Source organism: Gymnoscopelus microlampas, assembly GCF_963454915.1.
Source record: "Gymnoscopelus microlampas genome assembly, chromosome: 11".
Lineage (NCBI taxonomy): Eukaryota > Metazoa > Chordata > Actinopteri > Myctophiformes > Myctophidae > Gymnoscopelus > Gymnoscopelus microlampas.
Window position 1 is genome coordinate 50,635,486 of NC_139948.1, and position 15,297 is coordinate 50,650,782.

Consider the following 15,297-nt stretch of genomic DNA (forward strand, 5'->3'; position numbering starts at 1 on the left):
CTGTGAGGCGCGCTGAGAGCAGGAGGGACGGTGCGTCACAGCGCGAGCTTTGAAGTTCGTTGCGCGCGGAACGGTAAAATAAAACAATATAACTGCGTCATCATTGATTCATCAAAAAGATAGAAGAAAGCAGCTTAAAGAAGCTGGTTTTAGGTGAGTGTTTAATGTCAAATAGTGTGGCTTTTGACGTTAGTAGCAGGGAAACGTTATTTTGGTAATTTACTATTTTGTACCGTGTTTTTGTTGTGTATTCTGGTGGCTTTGAAGACGGTGATAATGGCTGTTATGGATATTAAGTAGCCTATTTTAACAATATGAGCCTCCCATGTGGCAAAAACACAGACTTTAACAAGACGTATCTTGAGTTGCCCAAATGATATTATTACAACCATTGTGTGGCTGTCAAAACGACTGTCAACCTGGCGTCCCTATTTTGGACATGTCATTATAAGTAAAAATAGGGAAAATATCCTATTTTGTAAATAGGATATTTTCCCTATTTTCACTTATAATGGTCACAACAACGGTCCCATAGTGACATGTGAGCTTGTAGATAATCTATTTTGCTATAGTATGATGGTTCTCAAAGTAAGGTCTGGGGGCTTAAAGGGCTGTCAGCGGGCCCCCAGAAAAATGAGTTAAAATACCATTAATATTAGTTTAACCACCATAACCCTATTTTATACTCGCCCTATTTATCTATGTATTACATTATTTATGTAGGCCATAACTGAGTAGGTATTGGTATGAAAGTGTTAATGCATCACATTGAAGAGTAATTAGGCTAGTGTTTATTTTATCCAGTGTTTAAACTGAGGTACCATGGCTAGATGTTAAGTAAGGCACTCGGTGCTGTGCTTTGAGCTTGTAGATCTGCTATTTTTGAAAAATCTTGAAAATATGTGCAAATCTTTGAATACGTATATATATATATATATATATATATATATATATATATATATATATATATATATATATTTTTTTTTTAAAGCAAACATTTGTATCTCAAATCTTTGCTTCTGGTGGGGTCCCTGGAACAATATTTTTGAGATGGGGGGTCTGTGGCCAAACACATATAATTTGTGGGGTCCTTGACATGAAAAGGTTCCACTGGTTCTAGGTGTTGTAGCTCTGTTTGTCTGTTTCATTCCCAGGTGTCAGTAGTTGTAATCATCCCAGGTGTCTCCGCCCCTTGTGTATAAGTACTGCCCTTAAGTTGCCTGTGTGCTCTGTCAGTCCATAGTGTGTCTGTTGGATGTGAGTATGTGTGTGTGCCGCTGTATTAGCCTTTTGCTAGCTTTCCTGCGTTTTGGATTTTTGCCTGTTGGCTGCTTTTGATTGGCACAATAAAGCCCTTGTGTTCTTGAACTCCTCATCTGTGTTTGTTTGGGTCCAATCCCTCCCTCACCTTAACACACACACACACACACACACACACACACACACACACACACACACACACACACACACACACACACACACACACACACACACACACACACACACTTCATTTGGCGTTCCTTATTAGTGAACAAGTGTGATGTATGCGACGCGTTGTGAGCTTGTAGATCGGCTATTTTTAAACATTTTTGTACTTTTACTTCGGTACTTTCAGTATATTTCATGCAATGCTTTTGTACTTTTACTCAAGTAACATTTTGAACACAGGCCTTTTATATTGTGGTATTGGTACTTTTACTTAAGTGAAATATCTGAGTACTTCCACCACTGGCTGGCGGTCGGAATACTGGGATGTCGGGATTATGAGCGGACCCCCCCCCTTCCTCAGAGGTGTGGTGTATGTTTGGTGGCGTTCCTCAGCTAGTGTATTTGGCTTGTTTCACCGTCACAAGACAGAATGTGTGACAGCTGAGGGGCCGGTTGGATTGGGGGGGGGGTGGGAGATGGAACAGCTTGACACCGACAGAATGAAAAGACAGAAGCAAAGAGGACAAGGCACAGGACATCAAACATCTCAATATATAGATTTCATTCTTTTTTATTATTTTAAAATATATTGTTTTGGCTTTTTCTGCCTTTAATGATATAGTTGTAAGTGGAGATGGACAGGATCAGGGAGAGAGAGAGAGATGGGGAGAGACATGCAGTAAGATCGTCGGAATCGGGACTCGAACACGCGATGCACTGTCAAGTCACACTGAAGCCTAGGTGCCCGGACCATTAGGCCAGCCGTCCGGGCCATATATAATAGTTTTGACCAACTAACTATTGTGATGATAATTTGAAACTATGAAATAAGGCTTGACTCATTAAAACCAGAAAAAAGGCAATCCTTTTATATTGTAATGTCTTGACATCACGATGTGTGAAATCCCAGATGATATCTAAATGATTCTCTTCTCACAATGTTAAGATGATTGATTGATTGAATACTTTATTAGTCAGAAATGTAAACAGTGGTATAGTCAGACATTAATGCCAGCCCTAGCATGGCATTTCAAACAAGGGACACAAATACATAAATACACAACAGCGGGACCGTCAGATATAGTAGGTAGACAGGTTGGGAGTCAGAGACAGACAGACAGACTGTTTTCAGAGCTGTCACCTGCGTGGCCTCTGCTGTCATTGAGGGCAATAGTCAGTGTCAGTGGATCCAAGAGCTGCTTGTTGTGTTAAAAAGAAAATAATGGTTTTCTAAAGAATGTGTGAAAATGCAACCAGTAGGCTACTGTATGTTCCTAACTAGTTCCTCTCTCTCTCTCTCTCTCTCTCTCTCTCTCAGTGTGCTGTTTCGTGGTCCACAAGCGCTGCCATGAGTTCGTCACTTTCTCCTGCCCTGGAGCCGATAAGGGCCCCGACACAGACGTGAGTTAATACTACACACACACACACACACACACACACACACACACACACACACACACACACACACACACACACACACACACACACACACACACACACACACACGGTTGTATTGCTATACCTGTGAGGACATCAACATTTTAGGAAGCCAATTTTATGATTGATTTATTATTTTTGTGGGGCATTTTTAACCGCAAGTCTAAAGCCGAAAAATAGCAGATCTACAAGCTCACAACGTGCCGCGCTGCGACACGTTGTGAGCTTGTAGATCGGCTATTTTCCGGTGTTTGACTTCGCCGCACAACTAAGTATAAAATAGGGGAAAATCGAACCCCAACTCCCTAAAACTAATCTCTAAATATCTAATCCTAAACCTAACCCCAGCCTGATTTTTTTTCTAATTGTAAACGTATCTCTAAAAATGATTTCAACCATAAAACAACCATTTTTTTGCTCACGAGGACCAGGAAAATGGTCCTCATAACGTCTATTCCTCAAATTCTACTATACTTGTGGGGACGTTTGGTCCACACAAGTATAGTAATACAACACACACACACACACACACACACACACACACACACACACACACACACACACACACACACACACACACACACACACACACACACACACACACACACACACACACACACACACACACAATGCACTGAACTTCGTCCTGCTGTGACGTTTGATATGTGTGTGTGTGTGTGTGTGGTCTTTGGCCCAGTACTTCCATCCTCATGTAGGCCCCGTTTTTTTTTTTTGTGTGGCTTTTCTTTCTTTCTCGTTCATCAGAGGTCATAGGTCAAAGTTGTTTGGCATGAGGACACACGTGTGTGTGTTGAAGTTTCATGGATGCACGTTAAACAGGGCATGAGTTATACCTGTTCAAAGTTAGCATTTTTCAATTGATTGTTATAGGGCCACCCTTTGGCCAATAGGGAGCCCGGCCACTCTACCGGCCACTCTACCCCTGAGCCTCTGCCGCCCCCATTTCTAGTTGTGAGATTTGTGTGTTAGTCGTTAGGCATAGCCTTCTACTGTACCATATTGCAGAATTTCGTAAAAACCGACTGCACGGTTAACCCATTGGGATCTGAAGCCGATTCTACATGTCTCCTAAATCTCAACAGTTTTCTGAAAAAAGTTTGTTTCTATATCAGTGGTGCGCAATCTTTTTCATGTCAAGGACCCCCACAATTATATGTATTTGGCTGCGGACCCCCATCAAAACATTTGTTCCAAGGACCCCCAGAAGCACCGATTTGAGTTAAAAATGTTCTCTTTAAAAATATATATATTCAAAGATTTTCACACATTTTCACGAATTTTCAAAAATAGCAGATCTACAAGCTCATAGCGCGGCACTCGGTGCCGCGCTATGAGCTTGTATATCTGCCATTTTTGAATAGCCCAAAGTGTAAAATAATGCTTTTTAGCTCAAATCTAAAAATGACACAGTTCCAGGTCTTAATGGGTTAAGCCAGAACTGCAAAAAGTGGCGGAAGAATAATAAAAGGTGTCCGTTTGAAGAAGGGACCATACGGCCCTACGGCCTTGGCGCCTTAAAAAACATAAAACGTGGGCACACAGTGTCCTTGCTGGAACCCTCACACCTTTTGAAATCACTGTGATGGTGCTGAATGATGACATGAACACCCTCCTTTTGATAGAAATATGAATGATTCAACTGTGAACTTGGTCCATTCATAGACTCAGAGAGTAAAGCATTAGTCAGCCATCAGGGCCTTCTGCTGTGAAAGTGAAGTGCCCCACATTTCTTACACAACATGAACCCACGGAGAAAAAAAAAAGAAAGAAGCGCTTTCACTTCATTTTCTATGGAAGCAGAGAGGATTGTGGGTAGAGATGTACCGATACCACTGGTTCCCTTCCCGATACCGATTCCGAATCGACCCATAGCCTGTGTATCGGTCGATACTGAGTACCGGTCCGATAACGGTGTGTAATAATTTTTTTAATATAATGTAATATATATGTTTTATAAATCTAGGACAGTGGTTCTCAAAGTGGACAGCTGATGTGACCTTTTCCCATGTACACCAATTTCTTCTCAAAATGTGAGCTTGTAGCTCTGCTATTTTTGGCTCGGCGGTCGTTGCCGAGATAAGCTTGTATGTTTGCTTTTTTTCCGAAGTATAGAATAACGGTTATAGCTATAAAAAAAATCTAAAATGACACAGTATGTGTTCCCGGATTGAATGGGTCAATTAAATTGTTGTAAACAACAGCTTTGCATGTCAGCCACACACCCACAGTATCTCTGTACTGTAGCCATCTTTAATCCATAAAACATACATAGAAAATACATAGAAAATATACTGTATCAATGCTGTCAGGCAGAAACCTCTCCATCTCCTTATTCTAACATTTTGTGTTTTATTGTAAAATCACGGTTCTCAAAGTGGGGTCCGGGGACCTCCAGGGGTCCTTGAGTGGGTTCCAGGGGGTACCCAGATAAATGTTGGATAGTTAGTAACCAAATGGACCCTTATGTTGCTGTAACTCTGAGAGTGTACAAATGGAACCAAATGGACCCTCACGGGTCCATTTGGTTCCATTTGTACACTCTCAGAGTTATGGTGGTCCGTGGTCTAATGCATCAGCTATTTTTCAAAAATCTTGGTATTCTTTGAAAATGTTTGAATATTTTTTTTACATTTTTAACACCACATCTGGAACTCTTTTCTGATGGGGGTCCGCCACCAAATCCGCATTCATTTAGGGGTACTTGACCTGAAAAAGTTTGAGAACCACCACGACTACAGCATCACACAAAAGCATCAAAAGTAGAAGATCTACACGTGCGTGTAGATCTTCTGCTATATTTTCATTAGAATCCTGAAAAGTAACAGTTTTGGGCATAATGAGGTTTCCACCCGACAGAGACGATATAGAAAAAAAGAGTTATAGACCCTCCCTTTTCCTACCTAGTGGACCCGCCATATACAGTAATAAATGGAAGAATTAAATATGATCTATTATATATATTAATTAAATATAGCCGTCCTCCATCTCGGTGCTGATGAGGAGACTCAAGATTGATTCCTCTGTAGTCTGACGTGTGTGTGTGTGTGTGTGTGTGTGTGTGTGTGTCTTTCTCCACATCATCCATTACTCTATATTACATCTATCTGTCAGTCACTCCATCATCTACCCCCCCCCCCCCCACTTGACCTCTGAATCTCCATCTTCTGTCTCTGAGCACTGACATACAGCACACACACGCACACGCACGCACACACACACACACACACACGCACACGCACACGCACACGCACACGCACACGCACACACACACACACACACCAGACCCGGGCTAATGAGTGTGACAGGACACAGACGTGATGGTGACCATGATGTCATGATATCCATTATGAAAGATGTTTGTCTGTGATTGAGTCACCTTCATTCACTGGATGCTGTCCATAGGCAGCAGAGTGCTGTGTGTGCGCGTGTGTGTGTGTGTGTGTGTGTGTGTGTGTGTGTGTGTGTGTGTGTGTGTACGTGTGTGTGCGTGTGTGCATGTGTGCGTGCGTGTGTGTGTGTGTGTGTGTGTGTGTGTGTGTGTGTGTGTGTGTGATCCAATGTACTATGGGTCCAATGCTGTTACCGTCCTCCTGGCAGATCCACATTCATTCATATGTCTTTTTGCTCAGATCATATTAAAGGACAACTTTGTTTTTTTACAACCAAGGTTTATATTTTAGCTTGTAATTAAAGTAAATAAAAGATGAGTGTTTTCTTTTTTTTTTTACTGATTTCTATAGTTTTAGCAATTTTCGCGATATTTTTTACAGTGGGCGGGGGCATTCTGTCCGGTGGCTAAATATGTATTTTACACAATAAAAAAGGTCCTGTGGTCTTTGATGGCCAGATGTGAGTTATTGGGGGCTAGAAGAGCTACTGTAAATAATAATAAAGAAAATGCCGGGTTATTGTGTAAAAAAAATACATATTTAGGCACCGGACAGAATGCCCCCGCCCACTGTAAAAAAGATCGCTAAAATTGCAAAAACTACAGAAAGCAGTAAATGAAAAAAAAAATTACACTCATCTTTTATTTACTTTAATTACAAGCTAAAATATAAACCTTGGTTGTGAAAAACCAAAGTTGTCCTTTAACCACTTTCAACTGATATCCTTATGTCTTTCTAGGCTTTTCCCCCATTTTTTCTGAATGCTCCTTTTTTTCTTTGTATCTTTTCTTATTGCAAAATGTCCAGAAGTCTATTGTCAAAATGTAAAAAAATGCAAACTTGACACTTTTTTTCTCCATTATATTTCGATGCCGTTTACGTGGCCTTCAAATCCAGTCCTATATTGCGCTGATCAGAGCAATGATCACTGAGTTATGGCCGTTTGAAGTGTTAAACACTAATGTAACACTGCTGAAGTGCCCCATTACAGTATGTGTGCAATTTAGGTGTGTTGGTGCTGAGCGGAGCGCTTTCAAAGTTGAGAATTACTATTTTCTCAAAACACTTTTCTTGAGAAATGCTCACTATCAACTTTCTGGAGACTGCTGGCTCAACCCACCGCTACAGCTTTTCAAATGACTTCTTTCCTTCGCGTTCCTTTCCTTTCCTTAGCCTGAAGTGAGCTTTGAAGTTTTTTTGATGTGATGCCCCGTGCCGTCACCAGGGGGTGCATGGAGGAGGATGTCACGTATTTCCATCAGAAAAAAAACAACCTCTAGGCAGAGCTTTTTCTTCATAACAGGCAGACAGTGGGAACAGTGGGTGTATAGCGTCCGTGCCACTCAAAGGACATGAGGCGGAATGTCCCTTTTCACAGGTTTTCAAAATGTATTAAAAAATCTTTTGAAGATAGCAGCTTGTAGATTAGGGTGACCACGTCCGCCGTGCGCCCATTCATGCACGTCACATTCATGCACATTAATTAATTGCGATTAAAATAATTACTGGCGATTAACCCAGCGGTGCGTTAATTAACTTTGACAGCCCTTGTTGTTTTATGTTGTGTTGTTTCATTGTGGACCCCATACAGACTAGTGACCGCGGTGGCAGTGGGAGCTAATGGGGATCCCAATAAAGAATGAAGAATGAACTAGCAACCCCTAATTACAGTTCTTCTCCTCTCAGTAACACTCAGTGACTCACTGGCTTTAATCCAGTAAAACCGGGAACGTATATCTGTGTAACCACTTTAACCATTATTTTATACTTTTGGCTATTCAAAAACAGCAGATCTACAAGCTCATAGCGCGGCACCGAGTGCCGCGCTATGAGCTTGTATATCTGCTATTTTTGAAAAATCTTGAAAATGTGTGCAAATCTTTGATTATATATATATATATATTTTTTTATATTTAATATTTTTTTAACATTTGTAACTCAAATCTTTGCTTCTGGGTGTCTGCCCCCAGAAGCAAAGTCTGATTTATTGAAGAAGTCTGATTTATTGATCTACTGACGGGTTCCAAATACAAATACATATCATTTTGGGGGTCCTTGACAGGAAAGGTTTTAAGCACCACTGATATATAGAAACATACATTTAAAAACAAACAAAAGAAGACATTTGTAGGATCCCCCAGAAGCAAAGATTTGAGTTACAAATGTTCGCTTAAAAACAAATATATATATATATATAATCAAAGATGTGCACACATTTTCATGATTTTTCAAAAATAGCAGATCTACAAGCTCATAGCGCGGCACTCAGTGCCGTGCTATGAGCTTGTAGATCTGCTATTTTTGAATAGCCAAATAAATCTTAAAATGACACAGATGTGTTCCCCGGATTGAATGGGTTAATTGGCGAGACAAGCGGAGCAGAGTGACAACATGAGGCATGGCTTCCCTTTACCTGAGCACCCAGCAGCATGCTGAAGGTATAGGAAACAGCTGAGATGAGGGGGGAGTTATATGGTTGTCAGTGATTTTGCAGTTCATTAGAGTTTGTTAGAGCCGGTAAGTCTGACAGAACTGCTGCTGCAGTCGTCTTTCTCTCTCTGCTAGTTGTCTGTCTGACGAATAGAGGAGGTAGGAATGTTAGATTTGCGTAAGATTAAACGTTTTAAAGGCACACTCAGTGATTCAAATGTAAAGCTGGTCGCTGTTGTACACGCCCTCCACCCCAACCAGTGGCAGTTTCAATCCATAACTCCAGTAACTAAGTACATTTACTCAAGTACTGTACTTAACTCAGCTCTTGATAAAAGATTCCAGATAACTTTAGAAATTAAACTGTTTCATAGAAACACATATAAGATCTGAGGCAGATTCTACACATGCCCTTTAAATCCTAACAGTTTTCTGAAAAAACTTATGTTAAAAAATGACACAGATGTTTTCTTGGTTTTAATCGGTTAGACACGCTCACACAAACATCGCACGCACGCACACCCACACACGCGCACACACACACACACACACACACACACACACACACACACACACACACACACACACACACACACACACACACACACACACACACACACACACACACACACACACACGCACACACTCACAGTACAAAGAACGGTGTCATAAAAATGTCAGACTACAGTGCCTGTTATAAGTTATTCAAAGTGACGATCACAGAGGGAATTACATACTGTTATACTCATCCTCGGCAGCTAGCTGTACCGTAGCCTAATTTACATACTGCATGGGATTTGACTCTGCATAAAATGAATGTTATACATGGATGAATTATCACGGATATATTTCCGCTCTCGTCCTTCTGAGACGGTGAACATTCAGATGTCTCTCGCTGTAGTGAGCATGAGGAGAACACTGCTCACATCCCCACAGCAGAGCTTCAAGTCAATGTTCTTTCTTTGTGGAGAATAAACAAACAACACAACAACAACATGGCTGCCTTATTGCCTCACTGTACCACTGTACCATTGGCATTAACCCTTTAAAGGTTTCATGACGTTCAGTCTTACCACACATTAAAAGTCTTTGTCATGGTCCTTCAAACGTGTATAGAAAGTTTTAACAAAAAAATCCACTCCATTGATCCATGGCAGGTGTTTTTCTCTCACATTTCTAAAGCCTTTTCAACTGCAATGAAAAAATAAATCTTTGCCTGCGGGTGTCGCTGGTGAGGGATTTTGCCTGTCAATCATCGCCTCTGCTCCGCACCCCCCAAAGGAAAAGATAGGGAAGGGGAGGGGCGAGGAGGAGAGTGGGCGGGATTAATTGACAGTGACCTCACTGTCGAAGATTACTTTTCAGCCTAATTATTCAGAAAACCCCAGACCACAGAAAATCCACTGAATGTTCAAAGTTCAGATTTTTTTAGTGTAATTGAGGTCATAAAACCCCCCAAAAAACATAAAAAATAAAAAAAGTGAAAATGAATGTCATAGAACCAGACCTGAAGCCGATTCTACATGTCTCCTAAATCCCAACAGTTTTCTGAAATACCTATGTTTCTATATCAGTGGTGCTCAATCTTTTTCATGTCATGGACCCCCAAAACTACTATGTATTTGGCCGCGGACCCCCATCTCAAAATATTTTGTTCCAGGGGGTCCCAGAAGCAAATATTTGAGTTAAAAAGGTTTGCTTTCAAAAAAATATATATTCAAAGATTTGCACATTTTCATGATTTTTCTAAAAATAGCAGATCTACAAGCTCGTAGCGCGGCACTCGGTGCCGCGCTACGAGCTTGTAGATCTGCTATTTTTGAATAGCCAAAGTGTAAGATAATGCTTTTTAGCTCATATTAAAAATGACACAGATGCGTTCCAGGTCTCAATGGGTTTAGACTATCTATATCTATTCCACCGGAAAAGAAAACATTGTAACCGTGATCGTCCGTTCTGTATCGGCAGTTGAATAATAGCTCGTTCTCATCAAAAAAGCAATCTGGTAAAAGAGATCAGAGATACATGTATTTTTTTTTTTTTTTTTACTTAATTTTTTTATCCTGCGATTTTTGTAACCCATTTTTTTTCACCCGGTGCCAAATTCCTAAGTGATCCTGGGCGCTACACCAGCCCTACACCAGCGCTACACCAGTCCCCCACAACCTGGGGAGGCCAGGGCCGAGCTCATGCTTCCTTCAATGCATGAGAGCCAACTGACCTTCTTGTCACCTGACAGGGGGGAGTTTCCCTGGTAGGACGTAGCGCGTGGAAGGAACACGTTATTCCAACCAGTTCCCTTCCCCTCCATCAGGCGCCCCGGCTGTCATGGGGGAGGCAGTATAGTGACCAGGATTACTACATGTTTTTGTGAGGGTATTAACTACCCTAGGAGACACGGGGAGAACATGCAAACTCCGCACAGAGTAGGCCCTTTCGCCAACCCCACCTAGGGTATGGGTGCTGATGACGCGGAGGAGAAGACACGCCCTTAGCACCCACAGCGTCCCCGGCAGGAATCGAACCCAGGACCTTCTTGCTAATAACATTGTAGCAGACGGGGTGAGAATGTTTTAATGACATCATTTGTGGATCAGTGTTAATTTGCTCAAGGACACTTGAACTCAAAAGCCAGTTTGAGCCATGCATGCATGGACAGCCAGATATGATCTGAATAATATCCGCTGCTATGTTATTCATTCATGACTATGATTATGATTGAATCCACTGCAACACAGTCACCCCACCCTACCTCTTCACTTTGCCACCACCCACCACACGCCACACGCCATTCGTTGATCCATCAACAGCCGCTCCATTTGTTTCCTCCCAAAAATAGCCGCCGCCCTCAGTCTTGTTAACCCATTAAGACCTGAGGCCGATTCTTAAAAAAAAAATCTAAATCCTAACAGTTTAAAAAATATTTATATGTAAAAAATAAAAAATATAAAAAATATTTTGTTCCAGGGACCCCCCAGAAGCAAAGATTGAAGATACAAATGTTCACTTAAAAAAATTATATATTCAAAGATAATTTCAAAAATAGCAGATCTTGCCGCGCTATGAGCTTTTAGATCTGCAATTATTTTGAACAGCCAAAGAAATCTTAAAATGACACACAGATGCGTTCCCGGTCTTGATGGATTAAATGACGGCATGATTAAATATCTCAGCCCCCCCCCGTTGGCCCCCTCTTGTGTTTGTATAAACAAAGTAATCGAATGAAATGGAATAGCTCAAACTTAATTACTGGGACACAGACATTATAGCTATCAGTTTCACCCCCCCTCCCCTCTCTTCCCCACTTAGCATAAATCAGGCAGTGAATCACCTTGCTGTGTGGCGTTAGCCTCGGCCGATGCGGGTGCCAGGGTGCAGCGGTATACTATGCTGACAGTAATACCGACGTCTTGCACCATTAACCCATTAGAACCGGGAACGCATCTGTGTAACCACTTTAACCATTATTTTTATACGTTGGGATATTCAAAAACATCAGATCTACAAGCTCATAGCGCGGCACCGAGTGCCGCGCTATGAGCTTGCAGATCTGCTATTTTTGAAAAATCGTGAAAATGTATGCAAATATTTGAATGTATATTTTTTAAAGGGATTCTTTTTTTCACTCAAATCTTTGCTTCTGGGGGGGGGTCCCTATTAAATACATGTAATTCTTCTGCTTCTGGGGGGTCCGCAGCCAAATACATATCATTTTGGGGGTCCTTGACATGAAAAAAACATATTTTATATATATATTATATTATAGCAACATACGTTTAAAAAACAAAAAATAGATTTAGAAGACATTTGTTGTGTCCCCAAAAGCAAAGATTTGAGTTAAAAATCTTAAAAATATATATTATATCCAAAGATTTGCACACATTTTCACGATTTCTTTTCAAAAATAGCAGATCTACAAGCTCGTAGCGCGGCACTCGGTGCCGCGCTATGAGCTTGTAGATCTGCTATTTTTGAATAGCCCAAAGCAATCTTAAAATGACACAGATGCGTTCCCGGGCCTTAATGGGTTAAGCTGCCAGTCGCCAAGTCATTACCCCGCCGTAGCGGCTCAGCCGTAACCCGCAGCAACAGCTGGCATGGAGGAGGGAGGGAGGGAGGGGCTAGCTGAGCGCTAGCTCTCGCTACGCCACGCTGCGCCGCGCCGGCAAAGCTTTAGTTTACACAATGTCAAATCACTCCACATGTTCACGTCTAAATGCCCCCCCGAGCAGATTAGGGCTTAAGAGAGTCAACTACACATTAACTTGTGTTGTGAGGAGCGGGGGGGGGCAACGCAGGGTTAGAGGGTATTAAAAACTTGATGCAAATTCTGACTGTAACGTGTCAACGAGGTCAAGCTTAAAGATACTGGGTTTCTCAACGTCCTGTCTGGCCCAAATGGACTCCAAGTCCAACAATCACGGAGTGAAATAAGCACTGATGGGACCGGTTGGATCGTTTTAATTTTGAGGACCCCCAGTTTCATATGCATTAGATCACGGACTCCATTTTTTGACCCTTATCTACATTGTCTGACAGTGTACACATGGAACCATTTGGTTCCATGTGTTGAGACGTTGAGAACCGGCGACTTTGAGAGTTTTGCTATAGAGCACCGAAGTCTGACGTAATTTTACTCATCCTACCTCAGTCTTGTTTTTTTCCCCCGATTCTGAATTCCCATAGACGTGTTTCATATCGCGTCAAATAAGAACTGCATGTGTTCCAAAAATAAACAAATGATCTTTGGACCACAGTTCTTATATGAGACGATTCTAAGATGACCCAATGTTATTCTCCATAGAGAAATTACTTCAACGACCCAGGGGATGAACGAGTGACGCCAGGACTTCTGTACTCTATGATGAGCGTTGAGCGTGTGCGTCATTAAACCCGCGCTAGCTAGCATCTGACTCTCGTTTTTAGATTAGACTCTTACATAAACCGCCAAACACCAACAATATGGCTGATTGGAGTTTACTAGAAAGTAAGTAACTAAGTACATTTACTCAAGTACTACTAAAATTGTACACATGAGTACAATTTTGAGGTACTTTTACTTTACTGGAGTATTTCCAATTTTCAGTATTTTTACTACCGGTACTCCACTACATCTCAGAGGCAAATATTGTGCTTTTATTCCACTACAATTATTTGAAAACTTTAGTTACTAGTTACTTTGTAGATTTGGATTATTATTACAAAACATACATTAACTACTTCAGCCCTATATACATTTCGGCCATTTGAAAATAGCCGATCTACAAGCTCACAATGCGTCGCGATGCGACGTGTTGGCAGGCAGGCAGACCCTCCACTGGACAGCTCAGCCCCATCATGCCATAAAATCAAGTTGAAATGAGTATAGTGCGTGTTGGTGGAGGAATGTGCTCAGATCCATGTGGACACCTGTCATTATGAACACTGATTCACTTCCTGCACATCATCTAATCCTCTCCGACAGCAGCAGCAGCAGCATCAGTGCACGTGATTTGCCACAGCCATCCCGTCCCGTTTATCAGCCAAAAAAAGCTCTTCCTTAAAAAAAAGAAAAAACACACAAATCGTCTAAGCTGCCACCGTGGAGCAGCTGATGAACGTGAATGATTACATTAGCACCTGATTTAACCCATTAAGACCTGAGGCCCATTCTAAAAATGTTTTCTAAATCTCATATTAAAAAATGTTTCATATTTTTTCCAAAACAAATATGAAAAATAAAAATATCGCAAAATATTTTTGAAAATATTGTGTTCCAGGGACCCCCATGAAGCAAAGATTTGAGTAACAAATGCTCGCTTGAAAATATATATTGAAAGATTTGCACACACTTTCACATTTTTTCCGAAAAATAGCAGATCTACAAGCTCATAGCGCGGCACTCGGTGCCGCGCTATGAGCTTGTGTATCTGCTATTTTTTTTTAATAGCCCAAATAAATCTTAAAATGACACACGGATGCGTTCCCCGGTCGTAACGGGTTAATTACAGATATCAAATTGCAATCTGCAGTTTATCGTGGGGCCTCACGGACGCTTGCGTACGTAAGCCAGGGTGTTAGCTTGCTAATGAATTGTGACGCGCGCCGGTGTGTGTCTCAAGCCAGGAGATAATGACAGGAGAGAGAGAGAGAGAGAGAGAGGGATGGAAGAGTGGAGGAGTCACAGGGGTAATTTGCTCTTCTGTCGTTTGGCTGGTGGTGTAAACGAAGCAGAAGGAAGGATGGTTGGGGACTTATTATTGGACGGGGGCGCTCCAATTAACTTGTCCTTTTCTTTTTTTTTTGTTGCTGCTAAATGCCGCCGCCGCTGCTAGCTTGCGTAGATGGGTGTCAGTAAGGGTGGCTTTTGAAGCAGAGCCCGGGCAATTAAAACTGACATTTTAGGACCTCTAAACCGACTTAACGTTCACGTAGGTTAATCAAATAATTGAGCAGGCAGGTTTTTTTAATAACTTTTAAAAAAATGAATCAACACGAAGAAAATGTCTTCGTGTCGATTCATTTTATTTTAAACTTTTTTAAAAAACTTTTTTGTTCATAGCCGAATATTAGTTTATTAACCACGTAAGCCCTGTCATTTTAAAGCGTTCCA

General features: G+C 41.4%; 1 protein-coding gene across 1 annotated transcript in view; it reads left to right on the plus strand.

Annotated features, from left to right (window-relative positions):
• Positions 1 to 15,297, plus strand: part of prkcab (protein kinase C, alpha, b) — a 205,619-nt gene that overhangs the window by 75,548 nt on the left and 114,774 nt on the right. The window contains exon 3 of the mRNA XM_084071166.1: positions 2,747 to 2,829. Coding sequence (XP_083927292.1) covers positions 2,747 to 2,829 — 83 coding nt within the window. The remainder of the gene's footprint in view (positions 1 to 2,746; positions 2,830 to 15,297) is intronic.